The sequence below is a fragment of the Ailuropoda melanoleuca genome, chromosome 4 (assembly GCF_002007445.2).
Source record: "Ailuropoda melanoleuca isolate Jingjing chromosome 4, ASM200744v2, whole genome shotgun sequence".
NCBI classification, from domain to species: Eukaryota; Metazoa; Chordata; class Mammalia; order Carnivora; family Ursidae; genus Ailuropoda; species Ailuropoda melanoleuca.
The window spans coordinates 133193132-133220716 of record NC_048221.1 but is presented as its reverse complement, the minus strand read 5'-3'; the positions used below and the strand labels follow the sequence as shown (position 1 = coordinate 133220716).

At 38.2% G+C, this 27585-nt stretch overlaps 1 protein-coding gene across 2 annotated transcripts in view; it reads right to left on the bottom strand.

Annotated features, from left to right (window-relative positions):
* Positions 1-27585, bottom strand: part of NBAS (NBAS subunit of NRZ tethering complex) — a 336415-nt gene that overhangs the window by 164464 nt on the left and 144366 nt on the right. For both annotated transcript variants that reach the window (XM_034659882.1, XM_034659883.1), the window contains 6 exons: positions 25537-25659; positions 21572-21674; positions 17861-18090; positions 13935-14047; positions 7585-7698; positions 2143-2256 (listed from right to left, as the gene is read on the bottom strand). In XM_034659882.1, coding sequence (XP_034515773.1) covers positions 2143-2256; positions 7585-7698; positions 13935-14047; positions 17861-18090; positions 21572-21674; positions 25537-25659 — 797 coding nt within the window. The remainder of the gene's footprint in view (positions 1-2142; positions 2257-7584; positions 7699-13934; positions 14048-17860; positions 18091-21571; positions 21675-25536; positions 25660-27585) is intronic.

Sequence of the window (27585 nt, the reverse complement as noted above, 5' to 3'; positions counted from 1 at the left end):
TCACTTCCATTGCCGGTGCGTCTCTGTCCTTTGTGTTTCTAATATCGCCAGAAGCCAGCCGTCCCTGCACGCTCCGAAGCTCCGGCCCTAAGTCTGGTCGCAGATGTTCCTGTCTCACGGTCCCAGTCTGCTCTCTCATGGGTGCCGGTCCGCAAGTCCCCCCGCTCCCCTGTGCAGGTGGCTACCCGCTTCCCGGCACCCGAACGCGGCGGCTCCCTCCCCCTTCCGTTTATCATCTGATATCTGTGCGCGGTTTCACGGCTCCCCGCTTTGTACCTCAATACTCAGCGCTGGAGATGTTCATTTGTAGAGATCCAGATGTATCTTCCTGTGTCTCAGGCTGATTCCGTGGATGTTCAGGCTGGTCTGGTACCTATCCAGCTCGACTCAGGGGACCAGCTGAAAAAGGGGTCCCCTATTCCTCTGTCATCTTAACTCCCCACCTATACTCCAGATTCTTAAAACACATTTTTATTTGTAGTTGAAGGAGTTCTAATTTGAAAGGGTTTTGTTTTTTCTAAGTATTAAGCTCTAGTTTGAAAGGGTTTGTTTTTTCTAAGTACAAAGGCCTTGGTCAGAATAATTTCTCTAAGTACATAAAATCCAGGTACTACCCTGGTGGGAATAAAATTCTTACAAAGCTCGCTAAATAATTTTAGAGTAACACACTGTTTTTTCAAAAACACCATAAGTATTCTGAATGTTACCAAGCCAATATTGGTTAATATTAATATCAGCTTATTAGTTAATATTAACTAATTACTGCTAATTAATCAATATTAACATTAGCTAATATTGATTGTTAATATTAATACTAATTGGTTAATATTAACATAGTATTACAGAATGTAGCTCTTTTATGAAACTGATTTTTTAATGCTGAGGTTATAAAGCATTGAGAGTTTTAAACATTTTCACAGATGTACTGACAAAAATTCTCTTCTCGACCAACTATTGGTCAGACTCCTTTGAAACCTCTTCACAACTAGGACCACACCTTGGCCCAAGCTGGCTGAGCCTGCATAGTCCAATGTTAGCAATAATCCTACAAAGGTCGTTTAGACAGACTCTCCTACCCTTGATAACTGATTGCTGCTGATATCTGATCAAATTCCTCATCCCTCATCCTTGCAATCTGATCACCTGGGCCTGCCTTCAGCAAGAATCCTGTTAAGTCAGGTCAGCAAGAATCCCACTAAATTTGATGTCTCAGAATTTTCCTTCCACTGACCTCTCACTATGCTCCTTGGCTTTAAGTCTCCAGCTGTCTTTTCTGTATTTGGAGTTAAGTCTGATGTCTCTTGCCTATTGCAATAGTTTTAACATCTACTGCAAAAGCCCTGAATAAAGTCTCCCTTACCATTTTTAAGAAATGTCAGAATAGTATTTTTCTTTAACAGTATACATTACAAAAAGCGCCAAACTCCTGAATGCACAGCTCCCCGAGTTATCATGAGGTGAAGCACTACGTTTTTAATCGTTCACTATGAAAGCACAGACAGTAGGTAAAAAGATTGCTTGGGCTTTCATATATTCAGACACAGATACAGAAAACATATCATTTAGTACAGAGCCTGTGATAAGGCAGCATCACTTCCTACCCCTCTGTGGAATATGTTGTTTCATAGTGAGATTATTCCACAAAAAAATCTGATCTTTCAGACACCTGACTGAACTTCCATATAGAAAATTTAAGAATGGCAAACTACTTCCTATTTCCTCAACATCAGTTTGAAAAGCTCTACGCTATCCCTTTAAAAACAAAGACTAGAAATATTAACTATTCATGAATTATAGACATTTCAAAATGTTTAAATTTTCTTTGATATAACAAATACATGAAAAAGCATAAAATATTTTACATAAAATCGTTCTTAAAATTATGAGCATATTTTTAATAGGCAATAGAAAGCAACCAAAATCTCAGCTAAAATGTAACCCCTAAGCCCATTAAAGTACTGATATTAATATGTAAACACATGGTGTACATACTGATCAGGGCTCATAAAATGTTTCTCAGGTCTTTTGAAGAAAATGTGGCTGGCTTCCCAATCAGGCCAATTGATTTCAGAACAGACCTTTTCCATTATTCATCATGTAAAAAGAACCTGAGCCAAGTGTTAAGTAATTTGTCTATTTCACCTGTGGCCATCAGCTCCTGACAATGCACACTAGCTGCTTTGTAGTCATGGAAACGAAGTGCTTGCTCTACTAAAAGGATCAGAACCTGTCCACGCCTTTCTTCTGGGTCCTCACCTGTAAACACATGTAAATGACTTAATGATTATGGCACATCAATCGACAAAAGAGCTCATTAACATTCTGTTTCAAATTAATTTAAAAAAAAAGGTAGAGATTAGACTGATTTTTTAAAAGATATTATAGGGCAAATGTCACAGCAACTTGACCTTCCAATCTTATTCATTAATCCTGGAATTAGCTTTCAGTCTCCTAAGAGATCAATGACTAGTATTAGCCCCAGACCAACCATTCCAACCTAAATGGGTACAGAAAAAGTTTTCCTCCCAACAAGAACTTGAAACTTTTTGCTATTTCTTTTATATTTTGCCTGGGGAATCCTCTATTTCTAACTGTAATTAATAAATGACAAATACAAGGCGGGAGGGGGGAGACTTAAACACACAGACTGGATAGAATGTTATAGTTTCTGTAACAGTATGAACTTTTATTTATCATAGTAAGCATCTAGACTCTAAGAACACATACCAAAATTCAGTTTATGTTAATACAAAGATCTTAATTTTCTCAAGAAGATTCTTGGAAGTCAACTTAGATGTTACATCCTTCTGACATCTCTACCAAGATTTCTTCACAAGAAACAGATGGTTTAGGTGTCCCTCCTACATGTTCCTTTACTTTTCATTCTGTGAATACCAAATTATTGAAATTATCACCTTAAAAATCAACATCTTCTATCAGAATTTAAGCTCTCTGAATACAGGGATTCCTTCCTTGTTAAACTCTCAGTACCTGGCACCAAGTCATACACATAACTGGGGCTCAAAAAACTATATCCTCAAAGAAATGAGTAGAGATTCTATCCAGAATGTAATTTTCAATTATAAGACAAATAATTCAAAGTTACAACATAAACACAATTTGTATACTTAGACTTAAAAAAAAAAGTAAAACATTTTATATTTTAATGAGGTAATGAAACCTTAAAATTATTTTCAGTATTTGGAAGAAAAAAATAAACATATCACAGAAAGGTCTAAATGAAGGTTTTAAAATATGTCACTATTAATCTCTATCCTGTGCTGCATGGGTTTAAATAAAATCCACATACTGGCCTAAGCTAATTTTAAAAATGGTAAAACACTATGATTCATATTATTATTTTAGAATAACACACCCATGTTCTGCAACACTCACATGTAACACTGGAAATGGAATATGTAAAAAGTTTCTCAATAATAAATGCACATATCACACTTAATATAAAACCTATTTCCTAGATAATACTCTTGAAATGTCTACATCTATTCAGAATATCTAAATCAAAAATGAAAAGTGCCAGGGGTGATACTTTTTTTCATAAGACAACTTGAATAGGTTGCAAAGATATTTTGCAGACATAAATAAATCCCCTAATTAGCTGACTTTAAGTAAGGGTCCACTGATTACCGTCATCCAACAACCAAAAAAGAAAGGGTGGAAAAAAAGAGTAAGAGTAAAGGATTCAAAGGGAGAAACTTCTTAACTGCGAAATCTTCAATAAATTAACTTCTTTATTCCTATCTCCTCACATTATAAGTAAGAATCATACCTCTGCTAAGAAGTGACTTAGACAAGTACAAAAGCATAAAATGAGAATTATTATTGTTTTTAATGTAAACTGTTATATGAAGATGGGTTAAATAGTCACCTTGGAGTCCAAAGCTCAAATATTTAACTGCTTTTAATTCTAGAAAGTTCCAGTCTGAACAGGTGGGTAAAGGGAAAAATATAACCAAAAATAGCTAAAAGAATGATCTAGAAAAATAGTACAAACGAAACAAAACAAACTCTTAACAATCAAGAGTATGGCCTGACAAGACATCTGTTAAAGAAGATGATTTAGATATTTAGTCTGAAAAAGAGAAGATTAATGGTGTCATAACAAGACTTTGAGTATATGAAATATAATTTAAGCTATGTCTATAAATTCTGTGACACTCCTTTCTAAAGATGAAGCTCACTGCCCTTCCCCTTGATGGGGGCTGGTTAGTGATTTACTTCTAACAGAATTAGGTGGACATGATGATGTGTGACTTCTAAGACTAGATCATAAAGGACATTATAGCTTCCTCCTCACTCTCTCATGGATCAGCTGCTTGAGGGGCAATTAGGTGTCACGGTGACAGAACAGTTAAGAAATCCTACAGGGAGGTCCAGATGTCAAGGAACTGAGGCCTCTTACCACCAGGAAGACACTGAGGTCTCCTCCAACCACCCAATGAGTAAGCCAGCTCAGAAGCAGATCATTCAGGCCCAGTGAAGCCTTCAGGTAGAGCCCATATATACTTCCCTTAAACTCGGGAGGGCCCATGTGACTACCTCACGAATAAGATGTGATGACAATGAAACTGCCCAAATTCCAAGGCTAGATTAGAAAACCCTGATGCAGGAGAGCAAGGTTCTTGTCTCACGGAGTCGAAGAATGAATCTTGTGGAGAACGGAGAGTGAGTAAAGCGATAGAAGTTTATTAAGCAAGGATATAGAAAAAAAGTTCTCAGGAGTGAGAAGGTTCCCGACAGGGTTGCCACTGAGGGCTTTTAGGGATGGTCTTTTATATAAAGCCAACCAGGGAACTTAAATCCTTTTAGCATCTCTATTGATATCACCATGCAGCAAGGGCTAGTGATAACACCTTCAATGGCGTACTTCCTTTTTAGGGTCTGGTGATTTCTTGGTCACAAGTAGCTGTGATAACAAGACCTCACCTCTGATACCTAGGACAGGAAGGTCTGGTTGGTTCCCTTATCTCTGGTTTCCTTTCATCTCCCGCATTTTTAAATTCGTGAACCTGATCCCATGGCCTCCTACATACCTCTCCCTGCCTAGCCCTGCCTGTCCCTTACTCCACCCCATGAAGCTTTTGCTGGTGCTCTCAGAATGTGGACTCTGGAAGCCTTCTGCCACCATGTAAGAAGTCATGGTACTCTGCAGCCACCATACACAAAGACCACAAGGAGAAACCGTACAAAGAAGAGACTCAGCCCTGGCTATTTCTATCCCCCAGCTATTTAAGTCTTCCCAGTCCAGCTGCCAGACATGTAAGTAAAGCAACCTTTGAGATGAGCCAATCCATCCCTAGACACTATCTGGGTGCATTTTCATAAAAGATCCTAAACTACCTGGCTGAGCCCAGTCAACCTCTAAGAACTGAGACAGATAAATATTAAATGATTTTGTTTTAAAGTCACTAAATCTTGGGAGTGGTTTATAAAGCAGCAGTAGATAACCAGAACACCCTACAAGCCTCAGATAAATGGCACCAGCCTTGTGATCCCCCTTTCAATTACCTTCCTCACCAGGCAAAATATTAGCATTGCCTTTCTTCCAAACTCTATAATATCTGTATTCAGAAGCCAGGTACACATCCTGTCCTGTGCTATATAGCATAATGATCTGCTTCCTCAGCCCTCCAAGATTCTGAATTCCCAAAAGGCAGAAGCTGTGTGATACCAGAATCTTGTACCCCAAGTACCCAGCACAGTGATACTCCCCAGCACGTGTCTCTGGTTCCATTTCTTCATCTGTAAAATGTAGCTAACAAAGGCTGCTGTACATCGTGGAAGAGCTAATAGGTAAAAAGAGTTGAGAAGGGGGCTGAAAGGTTGTTAATCCCATTAAAAATTCCTACAATTTACCAACATCACGGGTATTCCTGTTTCTTTGTCAACATGACACAGGACAAAAATGGAAATTGGTCTTCGTAGGTACATAAAAAATGCTGATAGCATCCCTGAGCTGCTCCATTAGTTTCTGCAAAATTTCCTTGTGAAAATCTTCCCTGATGATCAGAGTGCTTCAAAGTTTACCAGGTGCTTTTATAGGCATTAACTCGGTCAGGGTCTTGTAAACGGGGAGGGTGAAGCCTGGGAGTATCATTCCCATCCTCCAGAGACAGAAACTGGGGCTAAAGTCACTTTGCAAGTGTGTGGGACAATCAGGACTGAAGCAGCCTTCTGACCTACATCAATCTATCCCCTGTCATGCAGGATGCCTCATGACGGGTGATGGGTTCCAAAGCCGCAACAGACCCACAGGTAAAGATGCTAATGCTCTGCTTTTGGACAAGTGACGCCGGAAAATGTACTAAAACTACAGACTCTGACAATGAGTCATCTATATGAGGATTTAAAAACATTAATAAACGTATGTCCCCACGGGGCGCCTGGGTGGCTCAGTTATTAGGCGTCTGCCTTCGGCTCAGGTCATGTTCCCAGGGTCCTGGGATCGAGCCCCGCATCGGGCTCCCTACTCCGCTGGGAGCCTGCTTCCCCCTCTCCCACTCCCCCTGCTTGTGTTCCCTCTCTCGCTGGCTGGCTCTGTCAAATAAATAAATAAAATCTTTAAAAAAATAAAAATAAAATAAATGTATGCCCCCTAAAAACACTATATATATTTTTTACAAGTTCAACATAGAAACAGAAATCCTGTTTACTTTTGAGTCTATAATATGTGGTTTGGACGAATCTAACTTCAAACCACAGCTTATAAAACATTTGGCCAACAACTGTTCTTTTTTTTTTTTTTTAAAGGTTTTATTTATTTGAGACAGAGAGAAGCACAAGCGGTGGTGAGCACAGGGAGAGGGAGAAGACTCCCTACTGAGCACGGAGCCCAACACAGCACTCAATCCCAGGACCCCAGGATAATGACCCGAGCGGAAGGCAGACGATTAACCGACCGACCCGGGTGCGCCTGGCCAACAACCGTTCTTGTAGATATAAGTGTAAGTCAAAAATAGAAAAGAAAATGATTAAGAGACTCTGGTAAGCAGAACAGTTCAGTTAACGAAGCACGAAAAGTAGAGTCAGAAAGACTCTCCTTGGAAGCCAAGGTCTGCTATTTAACCCTGCGGAGCAAGACACTGGACTTCTCTGATCCTCAATTTCCCTTGTAAAGTGAGAAAAATACCACCATCACCACCATTTAATAGAAGATGAAGCACGATCACCTAGGTGAAAACCCCACCAAATAACAAATGCACAAATGCTTCTAAGAAATTGCTCAAATTCAAAAATATCACACCACATTTGGACACCAAAGGTGAACAGTAGGGCTGACTTTTCTTAAGCTTTCTGGTCACAAATGCTAATTTCAGCTTCTAGCCCTGACCTCACAACCACCTGCTAGCACCCTGAATGAGCCTGTCCTCATTTAAAGGACAGATGGACCAGCAGCTCAGTATGAGGACACGTTTTTCTGACATGCTGATCGTTGCAGAAAAGATAAATCCTTGCTCAAAAGCAGCGTTCTGACCCCTGCAAGCACATATTCTGATGTTTGCACAGGATGATGTCAAGAATGACATGGAAACCACACTCTGCAATTCAGCATTCAAAACTTACCTGCTACCCTCAGCAACTCAGCAAGGCCCAGAAGCTTGGTGGACTGTCTGTAGCATGTGGGGGACTGGCAGATACACTCCTTGATGAGGCTGATTCGATCAGAGCACAATCGCACTGCAAGAGTGAAAGATTCGCAACCAGGGACATCACCAAATAGTGTCATGACGGTCCAAGATTAGGTAAGCAAACACAATGGAAACTCTTAGCCTCCAGATCAAAAAGAATTAAGAAAGACACAATTATTTTTTAAAAAATTAAAAATATTGTTCCTTCTGAATAAGTACAGCTAGGATCTTTTGTCACCAACCTCCTGAAACAGCAAATGCACTGGCATTCGGAAGCTAAGAAAAAGTGTCACCTTTTCAAGTGCCGTGTAAGGCCTTAGGGAAAATTTTAAAGAACTCTGCATTTGTCTTTGAAAACTTCACATACTTTCTATTGCACCAGCACCTGATTCACTTTACCCCCCCAACCCCAAAACCCATTCCATGTTCCAAACATGCATTTTCTACCTCCACCTCATCACCCCAATTTAAAGGGTAGGAATCTGGGTGTTATACACAAGCAATGAATCATGGAACACTACATCAAAAACTAATGATGTACTGTAGGGTGACTAACATGATAAAAAATTTTTAAAAATATATAAATAAAATATAAAATAAAATAAAATAAAATAAAATATAGGAATCTTCAGACTGTTCACTGTTCCAATTTAGTAACCTTTCTCCAAATAGGTCCAATCTTCTCATTTAAGCCAGATATTGGGAAAATAAAACATATCTGATCACACCAATTCACATTATGAGGTAATTAAGGACACTTAAAGGAAGAAAAAAACTTCAGTAAAGATTATCCTATATATGCTAAGAAGAAATGGTTATTTATTTAAGGGAGAGGTGTCAACATTTGAGAAGGACGACACTACCTGGGCGGCTGGGCCCCCCATACAATAGTAGCAACTATAACGAGAGCAGCTGACATTAAATGAACATGACCTATGTCCCAGGCACTGTTGTAGGTGATTTACATATATTAACCCTACAAGGCAAAACTTGACAAGGCAGGTGCTATCATCTTCAGAAAAACAAGTATAGAAAGGTCACTGAAAAAATGATGGAACCAGAACTCAACCCAGCCCCTTTAAATGTTTTTCAAGCCTTCATTCTTTTATCCATTCCCAAATCCATGGCTATCTTCCATACATATTGTGTTCTCCCCATACGTTCTTATAGGTGGCAGAGGGCCCAGGGGTTGGGGAGATAAAGGACAGAGGTGGTGGTTTTTCGCTCTCTTAAGTTTTCATTACGATTTAATTTCAAACTTACAGAATGGCTGCCAGATGGTACAAAGAACTCTTTGCCATGAATAATCAATTGTTAATAATTTGCTCCATTTATACGTGCACATGTACAATCATACATGGGAGCCTTCCCTCCTCACACATATATACACACAAGTACACGCACACACATACACACACATCTGGTTTTTCGGAACCACTTAAGAATAAGTTGCATGTATCATATCCTTTTATTCCTAAATACTTCAGTGTGCACTAGGTTCTTTAAGATGGCTACTTATGCATCTGCTGGTACAGTCATCCTCTGTGGCCCTTACTATAACACATAAAGTAGATGCAGACTTCAGTCACTTACTTCATCATCACGACAGTCAACACCCACATTTGAGTCTAACTTCAGTAGATTGCATTATTGTTCCCAGCATCCACTGTAATTATTCGTACCCCAAATACCCACCCGACTCACATTGGGCTCAGCCATGTGATTTCTTGGGCAATGAAGTGTGAGTGGAAGTGACATATGCCACCTCTGAGCCAATGTTTCATGGAGGCGCCATGGGACCCCAGTACTGATCTTCACCCCTCCTGTGAGAATGTCATCCCAGGAGGTGCTGCAGAAATGCTTGTGAGCAAGAAATCAACTTGCTGTCACGCGTCACTGAGGCTTTTGAGGTTCCTACGGTAGCACAGCCTAGCAAAAATTAACTGATACAGAAAACTTCTAACTTTCCCGTAACTTTTCTCAATCAACACATTGGGTTTTTTTCCTTCAACACCTGCTACTGTTTTATGGGGTTTTCTTTTTATATGTATTTTAAGAAAATGTGTATTACTACTTCAATATTCCAGATTCAATTACTATGAGAAAGGTACTTTCTACACGTTTCTAATTTGATTTTCAAAACAACACCCGTCATAGATCTCATCGTTGCTCCACATATGTAAAAACATGAGGTTTTCATAGATGTTTTTATAGCTGTATTTGATGAACGCTGGTGCTCTTAGAGAAACTCTGGTTTTAATAACTCTAGTAAGTGGATTTCCTTACTGTCACCATTCTTTTTCTAGCTCCACAAAATCAAAGTAGGAAGTAACCATACATAGCAATGGATCCTCATTTTCTCTGAAGTTCCAAGTTTGGTTCTTTGTCTGATTCTTGCCCTAAGCAAGGTGTACTACTAATATTTCAAGTACATTAAGTAAATTTGGAAAGGGGGATTCTAATAGAGTGCAGCTGCCATGTTCAAATGTCTTTTTACTTTATTTATTTATCTATTTTTTGAGCCTCTGGACAATCACTATACCAATTCTCTTTCACTGCTTATCGTAGGACATGCTAAATTATATTTCAAAATGTGATTTCTCAGGTAAATTCAAGCCTTAGATAGTATTATATTTCCATAAAGGAAAGAAGTCTTCGACACCTAAAATTCCTTTTCAAATGGAATTAATAATATGGTTATGCATGTATGCATCTTTTAATAGTTGAATATCTCTCATTTTCCTGTGGCATATCCAATGTTTAAAAAAAAACAAAACTACAATGCACAGAGACGCACACACATAAATGCATAAGGAAGCATTTACTGATCAGCTACACACGTGCCAAACGTTCTCTCACCACCTTATACGAGACACAGACAGTGAGTCATGTCCAGTAAACCACAGATGCAAAATATCAATTTCGGTCACTCGTAAATGGCATCAAAGGCACACAACAACATAGGTAGCTACTTGTGACACTGCTGAAGTACAAATCTGAATCGTACAGGTGAAGAAGGTGACAATATGCAGCAGTCACTTAGCTGATGAGTGACAACACCCGAGTTTCCTTCTCGAATCTTTTACTTTCACACCGGTTCATCAGAAGAGAATGGTCTACTGTTTACAAATGCAGGTTTGAATTCTAGCTCCACCTCTAACTGTGTGACCCCAAGCAAGCTACTTAACCCCCTGAACTTTGACTTCATCATCTGGAAGCTGGAAACAGTAACAGTCACTACCTCATAAGGTATTTTTGAAAATTAATAAATACGTATAAATATACTCAGAACATAAAAATCACCCAATAAATGTTAGTTATTACTCTTACTACTGCTACCGACCTATTCACAGAAAAGCTTATTAAGTATGGAATCCTCTCATGTAAAAATTCTCAGTGTTTCAAGATATAACTTTCAGGTCCTTCTAGAGAATCTTTTATGATTACCTCCATCTGAGGAAGGTGAAGTTCAAAAACATGAAGATGCACAGGTCACACGCCTCAAAGTGGCTGAATCAGAATTTAAATTCATACATGACACTAGTGTGACTCTGACTTGTCATCAGGGTCCGTCCTTCCAAGTCAGGAAGTGCACCTTATTCCCTTCATCATTTCGGTTTCTGGAAAGGGTAAGACGTTAACTCAGCAGTTTTTGAATGGAAAGAAAGCAGAGTGGAAAGAAGAGACCAAAGAGAGGAAGAATGAGAAAGCAGGTAGGAGACTCTAATTCCACCACCAGTTAGAAACTAGAACCTCCATGAGAAGTAACAAAAATGACAGCTGATGATTAGAGCTCTTACGAAGTCCCAGGCACTGTGCACACATGGCCTTAACCTTTCTAAGCAATTCCAGAAGGTGCTTATTAGTATCCCCATTTTGTAGATGAGAACACTTAAACAGAAAGCAAGGTGAGATACCTGTCCAGGTACCCAGCAGGAAGTGGCTCCAGGCTGGCTTTAGCCACAATGCTGGGAGACCAAAAAAACTGATTAACCCTATTACAGAAAGAACATGGGGGACAACTGAAATATCCCAAATCTGGTCATGTGAATAGTAAGAATAATTTACACAAAACATAAACATCCAAATTATGTGGAAAAGCACACACATGCACACATACACAAACACCTCGTAGGAGACTCAAATGTAAGTAATCATTTTTACGTATTTCTCTCCCTGTTTTCTATTAACTCTAATTATAATGTAGCTAGTAACACTAGCCTTCCCTTGGTGACTAGTAGCAACTCCTGGAGTATAAGCAAAGGAGGCTTTAAAACAAAGCAAAGTGACAAAATGAACAATGTATGCTATAAAAATACCCGGACCATAAATGTTTAAATATCAAGTTACTTTGTCTGGTATTCCTGATGAATACAAAAGCAGCTTACACCTAAATTGTACCTGCGGCATAAACACTATAAACAGGACACAAAGGCGATATCCCATCTCCCATCCAGAAGATTTTCTGACATTCATTCTAATAGGAAACTCCAAATCAATATAGCAAGCTGGAAAGCTGTCAAGGCATGAAAGCAAATGTCTTTCTTAAAACACTCTTCAGTCAGGAAATTTCTCAGAAGTAACAGCAGGATAGCAGGTTTGGTTGCAGATTTTCAAACCCATCAGATGATGTAAAATACTGCCAGCAAAAAAACTGCCTACTAGGCACCACAGAAAATTAATCTCTGTTTATTATTTCAAGTCAATTGAAATAATTCATTAGCATTTGGGGGACTGCAAGAAAAGGTTTTTTTGTATTACATTAATCTGCCTGGATTAAATAAGTAGCTAAAATACACACATATACACAGAGTCAAAGCTATAACGACTTGCTTGGCCTTAGAAGAGATATGAGAAAGGCAAGTTTCATAGTGCTTGGACTCCCCCACCACTGAACACTTAACTGAAAATGTGTTTCAGGGGAGACGGTTCATGATTTAAGACTTTTGAGAAAAAAATGAAAATATTTTTAATAACTCTGATTAATCTTCACAACTTTAAGAAGTTTGAGTTCAAAAATCACAGGAATGATACTACTAAATAGAATTTTCCAGTAATTTAACAATCTTCTTAAATATACTTGTTTAAGATGCTACAGGATACGTATAATCATGTAGAAATTATTTCCAAACAATGATATTCAAGATAACAGTAATACTACCTTGTTCAAATCCAATAAATGTATCTGACAAGCAGAGCTTTAATTTTTAGTAAAACTACAGTGAAAACCCACGTGAAAACATGCGAATGTCTCTAATGACTTATATCTCCTAAGATCCATCTGACTCAAAACCCTCAAAAACACAGGACAAAGACACAGAGAAACCTGTAACAGGACCCCATTGTCCAAAGGTACCAGGAGTTAAAAAAAAAAAAAAAAAAAGGAGGAGGAAGAAGAGGAAGAAGAAGGAGAAGAAGACGACAAAGACGAAGAAGACGAAGAAGAGAGACAGTTCTAGTGAAGATTTATCAAAAACCGAAGACAGAAAGAACTTGGCTACCCCTCCCCCACTTCCAATTCCAAACATTTCCAGGGTTAAGAATGAAGAAAGAGACTACATGGAAGGCACCAAGCATACTGCCAATAACCAAGCTACCCATTTCATTTAGGGCCCTGAGGCCCAGAGTTCAAGGCAACAGGAAGTCTACCACCCACCTGTCAGGTAAGGTTCAGGACACGGTTACACACACCGTCCTCACAGCACAAAGTAGATGATGACACGTGGCTGCGTATCAGCACGCTTGTTTGGGGGGGGGTACTTACCGGACTCGTACGCTTCGGTAGAAGAACTTGAGCAACGTTAAGATATTGTTAGTAATTAAACTCTAAACAAGAACTTCCTGCCATTCCTTTCAATAAAATAGTATCAACATAATTAAAGGATATTCTGTAGTAAGCATACTACTTCTAAATCCATGCAACTAAAACAAAACACGGAAATAAACTGTACATCAAAACTGACGGAGATCCAAAACTCTTAATCCATAACCCCCCATTTGGTTTTATCCAATACCTTCGCTGCAGTTGCTGATATTATTTCTTTTAATGGCATAACTAAGAACTTACAAAATAAATTTATGATAAAATGTCGGCTTTATTTTTTCTTTTGGATGTCCACTAAGATTTCCTTTGAAAAACGGGGCAGAGGGTCAGATCTATCGTTAATGGATTAAATGACCAAAGGTACTCTTTAATTCAAAAAACTACCAAGGAACGACACTAGTGATTCAATGCAAAATAAGTTAATACTAAGTTAACAATGCAACACTAAATAGAAAACTCACCTTGCAAAGGCAGGATCTTCACCCCAAATTCTTCAAGACATCCAAGCGCTTGGATAAGATCTAGCTCCTCCTGAATGGCAGCTGGTCTATCGATTATCAGCTGTAAGCAGCACCTAGGGGATGATTAGATAAGATCAGCTTTTTAAAAAAAAGAAGTAACAGGGGCGCCTGGGTGGCACAGCGGTTAAGCGCCTGCCTTCGGCTCAGGGCGTGATCCTGGCGTTGTGGGTTCAAGCCCCACATCAGGCTCCCGCTGTGAGCCTGCTTCTTCCTCTCCCACTCCCCCTGCTTGTGTTCCCTCTCTCGCTAGCTGTCTCTATCTCTGTCAAATAAATGAATAAAATCTTTATAAAAAAAAAAAAAAGAAGTAACAAATGTTTGGCTAAGTTGCCTTTCTTTTTTTTTTTTTTTTTAAAGATTTTTTTTTTTATTTATTTGACAGAGACAGAGGCAGCCAGCGAGAGAGGGAACACAAGCAGGGGGAGTGGGAGAGGAAGAAGCAGGCTCACAGCGGAGGAGCCTGATGTGGGGCTCGATCCCATAACGCCAGGATCACGCCCTGAGCCGAAGGCAAACGCTTAACCGCTATGCCACCCAGGCGCCCCTAAGTTGCCTTTCTTAGTTGGATGATGGATCCAACACATATTTATCAAAAACCTCCTACGCTCCAGGTACCCTGCTAGATGCTTTCTGTTACCTTATTTAGTCCTCATAGCAAGCCTGTGCGATAGGCAAAGAGCATTATCTGCTTCCTAAGGAAGCCAAAATCGAAGCTCAGAGAGGTGTAGTGACCTGTGCAGGGTTGTTCCAATAGTAGGGAATGGTACCACATTACAAAGCAAAATACATTGACTCTGACTTAACGCTCTTTTTACTGCTGACTCCAAAGGTCATAATCATACAGGAAAGGTTTAAAAAGGGAGACAGAATTCAGATAATTTCCAGTTATTCTTCTAGGAAAAACAAACATCTCGTTTCAGTGACAACTTCGACTCCCAAAGGAAAAAGGACTAAGCTGAGACATTGCACAAAGGACATTTCCTGATCATAAGGAAGAGTCCGTTGGTAATACAGTGCTGAGATGAATACAGGAGAAAGCGACTCTGCTAAACTAAGAATCTGTGACACCTGTGGAGCATTTTAAGCACATTTTTAAAAATCCAGACAAAGTGTACTTAAGAAATCTTCTCATTAACAAATAAACTTACTTTCTGAAAGCTGGATGTGGAGGACACTGGGGTGCAGAACTAGAAAGAGGCAGAGATCAGGCCAGGAAGGGCTAAAGGTGCTAAAATCATGGATCGTCTGATGAAGAGCTCTCAGCCCCAGGATGCATCTGTATGACTGAGTGCTGAATGTGGGCTTACCTTGCTTGCAAAATTGTAAAATATAAATGAGATTAGCACTAACATATACTGCTGATTCAAGTGTAACAAGACAGAGCCTATGTGCGGTATCTACCCAAATTCTACTATGCTACCTTTGAACCCACGAATTCCCAGTTCTAGCAATGTGTACTGCAGATAGGCTCGCACATGTCCACATGCCCACACATAATCAGGGATGTTCACTACCACAGTGTTTTTAAAGTACAACAGAATGAATTTTTACCATGAATTAAATTCTAGAAAGTCAAACAACAGGATATTCCACAACCATCAAAACAAAGAATATATATCAAGCCTACATGCCCTCATGAAAAAACCTTCAGTATAGATCATAAGTGGAAATAATGAGATCCAGAAGGGTATGTACAAGTAGTAAGCACTCATTTGTGACTTAAAAAAGATGAGGGAAACATTTAAGAAAGTATTTTGGAAGGACACACAGGAAAATGATTTAAAAAGATAGCTGAGGGATAAAGTTAGGGGAATGGGAATGAAAAGAGAATTATTGTAAATACATATCCTTTTTTGTATTGCTGAATATTTTTATCTTGTGGATGTATTATTTCCTCAATTCAAAAAATTAGTTCATAATAATTTAATCAGTAAGAATGTATGGGTTATTTTCTATATTAAATGTGACTCTGAACTTTTAAATATATCCAGGCTCACAGATCATCATCAGTCTGGTGTCACTTTATACACATACAATATCTTTTCCAAATTAAGGTGTGTCCTTGTGGGAGAAAAAGGAAAATATTGGAAGCGTAGATTTAAAAATGATCTGTGAGGGGCGCCTGGGTGGCACAGCGGTTAAGCGTCTGCCTTCGGCTCAGGGCGTGGTCCCGGCGTTCTGGGATCGAGCCCCACATCAGGCTCCTGTGCTGTGAGCCTGCTTCTTCCTCTCCCACTCCCCCTGCTTGTGTTCCCTCTCTCGCTGGCTGTCGCTATCTCTGTCAAATAAATAAATAAATAAAATCTTTAAAAAAAAAATAAATAAATAAATAAATAAAAAATGATCTGTGAGAACACCTGCCAAAAAGATTTAGGTCAAACACAACTCTCAGTTTCAAAAGCTATTCTATTTGATATTTTCATCATCTGAAATAGAAATACAATCCCTTAGGAGAGAAGAAGAAAAAAATTTACTATTTTTAACAACTCTGTCAAGTTCAATAACATGGTTTGAGAAAACATGGTTCTCTTTATAATAAGATATCACAGGGGGAAAAAAGTTTCCTTTAAGCTTTTAGCTGCTAGTCATTTGGGGGAAAAAATAAATCTAAATAGCTAACACAATCACTACATCAAAATAAATTCCAAATGGGCCTAAAATTTCAGTGTGAAAATATAACTATGAAAGTAGTAAAAAAGAATATGAAAAACTATTATAATGGTCTTGAGAATTAAAGCTCTTTCAAAGGATGACACACAAGACAGAAATTATAAAAGAAAATAATCAAAATCTTTATAGATTTTGAATAGCAATTTGAAAGATAAATCATATATATAAAAATTTGACCACATGGTTAAAACATGTGAGAGAGGAAAAGGGCAAATGTCCTTTATGCACAAAAAGCTCATAAGAATCAATAGTAAAGAGGGGCACCTGGGTGAGTCAGTCAGTCGAGCATCCAACTCTTGGTTTCAGCTCAGGTCATGATCTTAGGCTCATGGGATCAAGCCCTGCATGGGGATCTGTGCTCAGCAGGGAGTCAGCTTGAAGATTCTCTCTCTCTCTCTCTCTCTCTCTCCCTCCCTCCCTCTTTGCCCCTCCCCCTACGCTCCTGTGCACGCACACACTCTCTCTCAAATAAATAAATCTTTAAAAAAAAGAATCAATATGGGGCATCTGGGTGGCATAGCGGTTAAGTGTCTGCCTTCGGCTCAGGGTGTGATCCCAGCGTTATGGCATCGAGCCCCACATCAGGCTCCTCCGCTATGAGCCTGCTTCTTCCTCTCCCACTCCCCCTGCTTGTGTTCCCTCTCTCGCTAGCTGTCTCTATCTCTGTCAAATAAATAAATAAAATCTTTTTTTTAAAAAAAAGAATCAATAATAAAAAGATCAACATTAAATTTCCAGCACAACAGGCCAAGAGAGAAACTGAATTCACAGTCCAGAAATTTCCACCTGGAAGGGACTTCAGAGCTCTATCATCTAATCAGGTCCCTCGTCCCTAAACAGAGCACAAGTCATGTAAAAGCATGCAGCCATTGCCTCAATGTGCTACAAATTCCTAGAACTTGAATTTGCAAGCTAGCTCATGAGTCCTTCCTAACGGAAGCAATGTACAATCTCGGATAATCAGCAGGAAAGACTGGGAAAGCATGCTGAAGAAAAGGGGTCACGAGAAAGTTGATGAATATTCTTAATGTAATTATCTTTCTGTATTCAAGCAGTAAATAACTGTGGCCCACACAGTAGAGTCATTCCGTACTTGTGGCAATATATTTTGTAAAGGAAAGAATAAAACCAACAATGGAGTTTGTGTATTCTGGCTTATCCCCGCCCTCTCACGGAAGAATACAGAATTACTCCACCTGGCCAGATCCATGCAGCTATCGGTGAGGCTGGTAGAAGAATTAAAGTACTCTCTGCTGGCCGCCAAAACCAAGTCAATACTTCTTTCATAACTGACCCTGTACTGGGTTTTCCCTTTATGGGCTACACTGGTGGGCGGATTTACTGCACAGGCGCTGCAGTGCACCATCTGCCCAGCTAAGTGGATATTTTCAAGGCGACTGGAACACAAAAGGCTTTCTGTAAATATCTGGGAAAAAGAAGAAACCTTAATTAGTTAAAGCGGGAGGATTCAGTTCTCAACAAAATGAAGACTCTGATATCCAAATGAAATGAATTAAAAAATACATCCATTAACTAAAGGTAGCAGTTGCACGACACTGTAAACGCACTAAATGACAATGACACCCATTGTAAGTGGTTCATTTTATGTTATGTGAATTTCACTTCAATACAACAAATTCATCTTTTAGGAAGAAGATATAACGTAACAGAACAAACCAATATGAAGCATAATACAATTGACCCTTGAACAACACGGGAGTTAGGAGTGCTGAACTCCCATGCAGTCAAAAATCCCATATAACTTCTGACTCCCCCCAAAACTTACCTACTAATAGTCCACTGTTGACCAGGAGCCTCACAGATAATATGGACAGGCAATTAACACATTATTTTATATTTACTGTATTCTATAACTGTATTCTTACAATAAGGTAAGCTGAAGAAAATATTAAAATCATAAAGAAAATACATTTAATACTGTGCTTACCAAAACAAACTAACCCGAATATAAGTAGACCCACGTGGTTCACACCCATGCTGTTGTTCAAGGAGGGCTATTCAAGGATCAACTGTATCTTAACGTGTTACAAGGAATGTCTGAGTAAAATATCTGAAATTCATACTCATTTAAAAACAGCATTACTTAGACGTAATGTCCCAAACTCTATAATAGGCCCCACTCTGCTTAAACTGTAACAGTTCAATTTTTTTTTTTAAATCTTTGAATACGTCACACAATTTATAACTGCTTAAAGCATCTGAACTCAGTCTTACGAACAAAACAGCTAAGCTGTAAATGTAACATTGATTTTTTTCCAATCTGCAGACTAAAAACTATTTAAATAAAACAAAAGCCACTGATGGAAGGTATTCATGCAAATATCATTGTATTCTACTAGGCATCTAACAGCATCAATAAACATAAAATTTATTGTATAACTGAGAATATTTATTACTTAGTCCAGAAAAATCTTAAACAGAAAGATCCCTTTAAATCTACACTAATAATGTCAATATGTAATTAGTAATAAGAACTTCTCCAAAAATGTTCACCCCTATTAGGCCTCTGCTGGAGGACAGCACAGAAATAGAAGCAAGAGATGAAAAGCAGATTTCATGGAGAATCAAGAATCTTCTTACAATTAAGACTACCCAGTTTTCATAGGATCCCCTTATTTTCACTTCTTTCTAGGCTTCTGGGGAAGGTAGTATTTTTAGACAGGACTTTATTAAGATGACCATGATAAGGATAAAATTACTAATATCTACAAGGGATCTGCTACGAAATACCTATTGTTACAGAAAGCAAATTACTAATGAGTAAGCCTAATCATTTATATCTGACAGGTGAAAATGGCTTTACTCCAAGTGACCCAAATGACTTAGATATGACAGTTTCTCTGTTCCTTTGGTTTATTCAAGTAAGCCATAAAGAGTTAATGCCCAGTATTGAGAAATACAATTCATTCACTCTAAAATTTAAGTTTTTGCTAAAATGAACAATACAGATTTGTGCTCTACATGCTGTAATGAAACCTTTAACTTTCTCAAAATTGTGCCAACTTTCTCAAATTATTTTCCAAGATAGCAACCCCTAATATAATACCCAAAAGTCAGTAAAACAACAGAGCATAATTTAAAAGTTACTAATATTTAAAATGTAATATTTAAAATATAAGTTTGAAAAAAAATGTAAGGTTGCTAAATCCACATTACCTTCTTCTATAACCATTTCAAGCTGTTAGAATATGCTTTCAAATGTTTTCTCAAAGGAAAGAGGCTAATGGCCAGAAGTCATTAAAATAGCAAAGCCTAATAAAAAGGTGTTAAAATATAACAAAAACAATTTAATATATCAAGTTGTTAGGAGCTAGTTCAGTGTAATATATATATTGCCAATTTTCCAATCAGAATCACAAATAGCAAAATAGCAAAATAATGCCATTCCAACTTAAAAACAGTACTGCAGACATAAATGATGGTTAGGCTTTGGAGCCCATGTGAATATAGACTTTCTCCTGGAATCAGAATTTAAGTGTCACATTAGACACAAAAGGGGAAGCTACTGGCAATTGTATGTACATGGTCTGAGACTATAATCATCAATGTAAACTTCATACTCATTCAAGCATTTAAAAACCCGAAGTTCAAATATAAAACCATTTCTCAACAGTCTATAGTAGCACTCTTTTGTTAAAATCACCTTGAATAAAAATACCAACCAATTTCACAAAATAGAGACCTATTTTTATAACTCATTTTATCAAGGGGTCAAGCTTTGTGATGTCAAAGCACAGCAACACAAGAAATATCCTATACAATTTCATGTTTGGCTTATTGACAGAAAAACTCAAAATGGAAACCTGCTTTTAAATTATGCCTCATTAAAGACGGGTTAGTTGAACCATTTTGCCACCTGAACAAGGAGTAATTTGGTGGTGAGACACATACCTTCCAAAAATAATAATTAAACCCCCCTGGGTTACACTCCTATGTCAATTAGCAGCCATTTCTTAAGTATCCTTTGTGTTCCGGACATCACAATAGTCACTGGGGGATAGGAGGCTGAACATGAATATGATAATGCCTACCTAAGGGCTCAGGACCAAAGGGAAAAACCACACATGGAAACCAGTTACTGCATTTGAAAGAAAGCCTATAATAGAGACAAGTTACATGAAAGGACAAAGGCAGGTATCCTGGAGGGCACAATTAGTGAAGTGGGTCCTGCAAATTACCAGCAATTTTCAGATAAAGGAAAGAGGAACAGATCCAGGCGCAGGGAACAATGCAGGTGCAGTCACCGGATGTGAAGAAGCATGGTGCGCGGAGAGTCAGGGCAGGTCCCAGGGCAGGTCCGGTGGACGTAATGGAGCAGGGGGAACACGCTGTCCCTTGCAGGTACAGTGTAGCCCGGGGGAGAGAGTGGACACGGAAGCGCGATCTGTTGTGGCTTTCTATGCCATGCTAAGAAATACGGCTACTTTCTGATGGAAAAAGCAGCAAATGTGAAGAAGGGGAGTGTCATGAAAAGGTGTTTTAGAAGAATGCTCTGAATCAGTGTAGATTAGAAATATGGAAGTAGGGCGACAAGTTAGGGGGAATTGCAATTTAGCAGAGATAGGAACAGATTTGAAAGATCCTTCCCAGCTACATCAATCAAATAGGCGTTAGTGACCACCAAGACCATGGAAGTGAGAGGAGTCCAGGAGGAGTCTGTGTTCTAGCGATAACCGCTGTTGCAGTGAACGAAGATGGAGGGACAGGAGGTGAGATACACAAGTGCTCAACTTAGAAAGCACTACTCAATCCGCGGCTATGACTCAATAGTATTACTTAGAGTGAGGCTTATGATCACGACCTCTGTGTTCAGGAAACATACTGTAACAGCCAAACTTTGCAAATTAAAAACAAGTAACTTCCATGCGTTCCATGTATCGAGTTACCTCATAGCAAGCATCTGAATCCAGGCAGGTGTAAACATTCTGCTGCATAGTTAACATGTCTTGCAGCAACATTCTCCAATGAGACTCACTGACAGGAGGCTGCCTGGTGGGGGTGGGGGGAGAAAAGAAAAAAATTCATGAAATCTCTCCTCAGTTGGCCAAAAGTTAAAAAAAAATTGGTATCACCATTCTATATGCCACACAGCTCCCAAATGATAAATAGGAATAATCTCATTTGAATGTCCAGGAAAAAACTTTGATCAGAAGGAAAAGCTGAGCGGTTCTATAACAATGTTACAGATGCTGTCCGAGCCACCTGGGTCACTGGCTGCCTAGACATAGAACTAGAACAGCATTAAGTGATAATAGCAAAGGTAAACAAGCAGTGAGTTTCCAAGATAAAATAAAGCACAGTAAGATACAGCAGCTGTGATCTAGCAGAAAAAGCACACAGAGACAGGAGAATAGGTTTCAAATTCGTCTTTATCACACTGCAATCCCCACAGGGGATCTTCTTAACTTCGACTACACGTGCAGACCTGAAAGGCAAGCAGAGGCCACCCCTAGCATCAGTCGAGAGGCTGGGGACCCCAGTTCATCAGCAGGGCAGCACGAGTGGCTCTTCCCAGTGGGAGTCCCCGCAACAGGCCACAGAGTGACCGACCAAGTGCCGCAGGGGTGATGTTCATCCCACGGGACAGCCCAGGTGCCAGAAGACAGAGTCTTATAGGGTAACGGCAAGAGCTGCCCCATCTAACTCAGGAAGGAGTTTCATGCCACACAAGAACCAATATCTTTTGTAACAATTCCAAAGGCACAGTTCTCGGGGTCTCCCCAAGGACATGCCAGTGACCACACTCAGGAAAGCCCAAAGCATAAAGCCCCTATCAGGTTTTCCAGTTCATTTCCAGTTCCTCCAGGTCAGAAGCAATTTACTAACCAGGGATCAGGTTTACACAACCAATGAGCCATACACAGTTTTGTTGATCAAACAGCCTTTTATGTGGGTATCCAGGGTTACAGAGTTAGAGAATTAATGGTTCAGATTCTCCTGTAGCAGGGAAAGGGTTTTGTTAACAAATTCACTAAGAGACACGTATTAGCTGCATGATCATGGACACTTAATGTTCCTGAAGTTCCAAGTCCTCACGTAAGGCCCATCTTGGAGAGCAATAAGAAATGGAGGAGATTAATTCTGATAAGAACATCTTGCTTCAATGCCTGTGCTTTAAGTATAAAAACAAGCTCAATTTCCTATACAGTTCTGAATATGCCTCTTAATTTCTCTGAGCTAGATTCCCTTTTTGTACATTGTGAGGATTAACTAAAACTAGAATGTATGAAAATACACTCCCCCCTTTTTCTGGTATAAAATAGTATTCAATAAATGTTAATGAACGAATATGAAAGCTACAAACACATTTCTTTGGTTTCTATAGTTACACACATGATTACTAATATTGTTTAGCAGGAAGGAGAAAGTGCTGTAATTCTGCTTCCCCCAAAAGTTCACCTTTGTTGACTATATATGAATTTGGAATCACTATTTATGTTTACCTGCTAGTCTTGACGTTCTACATAATCCTGAATCTCACTGTTAGAAAGGGCAGATTTTACTTTGTTCTGTGCTTGTCAAATACCAACTGGATGTTTCTTTCCCATGGACCTTCTCCTTTTTTATGCATTAAAAGCAGGGCAAATAGACTATTTGCATATCATGGTATTGCTATGGGAAAAACATGTATTTGAGATCATTCTTATGAAATTTCTAGTCTTCAGGAACTTCTTCACCTAAAATTTTTAATAAGCATATGCTTCATTTGCTTATAGTATTTTATATTTATTACACAAAATGAATAATTACTTCTATCCTATACGCAATAAAGCATAAGAGAGTACATTTTTTCCCCAACATACACACAGAAAAAACTGACATATTTTCATGTCTTCCAGGATAATCCCTGAAGTGTGTCCATTAGTTAGACCTTGATATGTGAACTCTTTGGGTGAACTTCAAAGAACTGGAGGGCTCGTTCAGATCTGGCTTGCAGGTAAATAAGTTGCAAAATGTTTGATGAAGTGAGTGTCCATCTTGCACCACCTGGATAAAATCAAACTTAGGCATTGTCTAGCTGAATTCAAATTCTCATAGCCCAGCTGTTCTTCTGGAAGCCAACAACACTGGGACAGATGGTATTAATGTTTTCTCACACATGGCTAGCCGTAAGTACAGGTTCTAATTAAAATAAATTATAAGACATTATTTACAATGGCCTTTTCAGAATACATTCAGTAAACAGGAACCAAGAGTAGAACCTGAAGGCACTATACCAGAGAATTGCAAATGAACAGAGAGATCCCTAAATACAAACATGGTGCATTAGTTACAGCCTTGGAACAGAGGTATATTTTCCAGGGAGAAACAGTAGTGCACTCAAGATGGTAAAACCTGATTTGTGCAGATTCAGTGAAATCTGCTATCATTTAGAATATGCATAAGAATATTCCATAGATGCTGAAGGCCAAGCCATGGTAGTATATATGAAATAATTAAGATTTACTTCAAATTAACTAGTTTGAAAAAAGAGGCCATATTCTCTTACATGTTCTGAGTAGAACACCATGAGTAGAGATTAACTTCAAAGGCTTCAGGAGTATTTGAGGAACTCAAGGAAGACAGGAAATAACTTAGCAGTAACAGCGAGGCTTTCTTGAAGAGAAGGTTCTAGATTAGAGGCAGCATGATCAGAAATACTGACCGTTTGTTTCTAGTTATAAAACAAATCTTATGACTTGAGTTGCCAAAACCTTTTAAATTATTCATTTAATAATTATTGAGAGAGGGCCATCGATACATACGGTCCCATATTAGATGTATTGGGAACTATAATGCTTGCCCTGGAGAAGCGTATGATCTCGAAAGGAACATAAGGCACATACATCAATAACTATAGTACACTGTTGAAAAAGACAGATAGGGAAAGGCAGATACACAATACCAGGGTTTTCTTAGGAAGGAGAGTTCCTTGAGCAAGCCACTACTGGTTGCGTTGCATAAGCAGTTTACTACTGTTGACTGGGCTCAGGATTCCCGGAGCCATGTAGGTGGTGCATGTGTAGCTCTAGTAGGGTTTGGGAAGAAGTAGAGCTGTCTCTATTTGCAGATGACATGATACCATATACAGAAAATCCTATGGAATATCCGAAAGAAAAAAAAAACCCTACTGTAACTAATATAGAAGTCCAACAAGGTTGGAAGACACAAGCTCAATATATACCAAAATCAAAAAAATATATATCAATATATATTAACATTTCTACACACTAGGAATGAACAATCCAAAAATGAAATTAAGAAAATAATTCTATTTACAATAAAAAAAAATATTAGGAATATTTTAAAGTACACAGATATCCATAGCTTTACCTGTAAAATCCAAAACTCAGAACCACCCAGAAAGTCCAGAAACAGGTGACGAGGTCACCAAAGTGTGATAAATTCATAAAATAGAATACTACTCAATACATAAAATGGAATTATTATTTATCCATGATGCAACACGGATGAATGACAAAATAAGTATGCTGAGTGGGAAAAGCCAAACACGCAAGAAGTGTATGCTGGATGATTCCATAAAATTATAGGAAATACAAAGTAATATATAGGAATAGAAAATAGATCAGTAGTAGTCTGCAGAGGGGATAAGGGGGTGATGAGAAGAAGCAAAAGGGAGGGGAATGTAAAGGGGCAAGAAGAAAGGGGACATATTTTAATGGGGACATATTTATTACCTCAGTTGCAAGATGGTTTCATGAGTACCTACATATATTAAAACTTTTCAAATTCTACACTTGAAATGTGGTATTTATTGTTGGTCAATTATAACTCAATGAAGTAAATTTTTTAAAAAAGAGCAGTACTTATTTTCAATCATATACGAGTATCAATGGTGTTCATTACTTACTTCCGACCAGTGTGCCTGGTCAACCTAACCATCAGCTTGCGTGCCTCTTCTGAGCTGGACTGAGTGTTCTTAACAAACGAAACTGGTTTCTCAAGTCCATGTTTCTCCAAGAGCTCTGACACACTAAAAGTGAGAGAGGAATTTTTTGAGGTCAAGCTACCAAACAAAAGAAGTCTGAGAGTCTTACACGTACAAGTAGCACTTAGGTATTTAGTACTAAAAACAAAAGTGGCATGTAGAATGACCCAATTTTACAAACTGCATTAATTCTCACCAAAAAAAAGCTAATAATTATTTATCAAATCTTATTTCCTGTACTTTTATTATAATGTACTTGGAATTAGTAACTCATTTTTTTAAAGTATGACATATCTTTTTTATTATTTTCCTCTACTCTAAAAGCATCAAATCAGTAAAACAAGCCAAACCTATCATTTCAATATTCAGCTTTAACTCTGAACAATCCTACTGAGTAATTTGTTATAGGCAAGGTTGTCAGAAAAGCAATGAACAATTTTAGAGCTGGAGCCACAGAAACATCACGAGGCTTAATCTCCCTCCAGAATCTATTCGATAAAAATAAAAATATGTCACAAATTTTGTCTCCTATGAATCTTCTTGAGATATCACATTCCCTAATCATCAGCATCATACATATATCATGGTTGGCCTCATCAAATCTCACATTTTTAAATTAACTACTACTGAGTTTATAGAGCGTGACTGGCTAGAATTCAGTAGCTCATCATAAAGACAGGTTTCATGAGTCACGTCCCCTGACATCATTATGCTAAAACATTTTTCAACGATTAGTAGCTATGAGGTGGAACAGGAATAAAAAGTTCTTATTTTAAAAGGTCAGTAGTTTAAACTAAACAGGGAAAGACATGGGTATCATCCAGAAACCGACCAGGTGTAACTGTTTCCTCGAGGTAGTAAGAGCATAATGTGACATCAGTACCATTCATGGTTACACCCAGGAACATACAGTGAAATAAACTGTAAATACACTTAAAGTGTAAACACACTTAAACACACTTAAACTGTGTTTACAGTTTATTTCACTGTATCTTTTTGAGATCACTTTTCTCAGTTTCATTAGGGGAAAAAAAAAGGTAATCACGCAAATTTGCAAGGAATGAATCTATATTGACTTACTACTAAACTTTACTCAAGCTATGTTTAACTACTCAGGGACACTGGGGAAAGGAGAGACACAGCGAAACTAAAACAAGCAAAGCTTGAAAAGAAAGAGCTTGATTTATTAAGAATTTTTCAAGAAAAAACAAAACTGTATAACTTTCAGAACACAAAGTAACAAGCAACAAGCAAGGTAGTAATAAATAGAGGAAACAAATGTCCTAAGGAAAGTGAACAATTAGTTCTTCTTTCTACTCCCATACATATATGGCAAAAAACACTGTTTCCTTAAATACAACTTGAAACATTTTATGCTCAAGTCCCTCAAATTGAATGAATAAAACTTCTAATTAGTAGACTCCAAATTATTATACTTTACTATTCATATCGCCACTATAAAGTGATGGTATTACCTATAATTCTATAATTATGTGTTGGAAAAATTTTTGTTATCCCTAAAATTTCATTTTTAATACAGATATTTAAAATTACTCAAGCAACTTCTTATATACATATAAATACTAGTAAACAACATTTGACTTCCTAACCGGCAAATTAAGAATTTCAGGCTCCAAGACAGAAAGTTTAATGCTTCATTTTGACAGTGAAGAATATTACTATAGAGTTACTTGAAGGCTCTAGTGCAGTTTGATCTAAAACAGATATCCAATCAAACGTAATATGCCTAAAAACGGAAGTCAGGAGTATAATAAATATAGTTTGCTGACAGACGCAATAACTCTGCAGGAACTAACATTTCTTGTATACCTACTGCGTAGGAGACGCTTTAAATGGTTAATCGAACATTAATTCCATTATCTCATGAGTTAGATACTTTAAATAAGAAAACCCAGGGTTCAAAGATCACACAGCTTGTAATTGGCAATACCTACATTTGGACACAGGTCC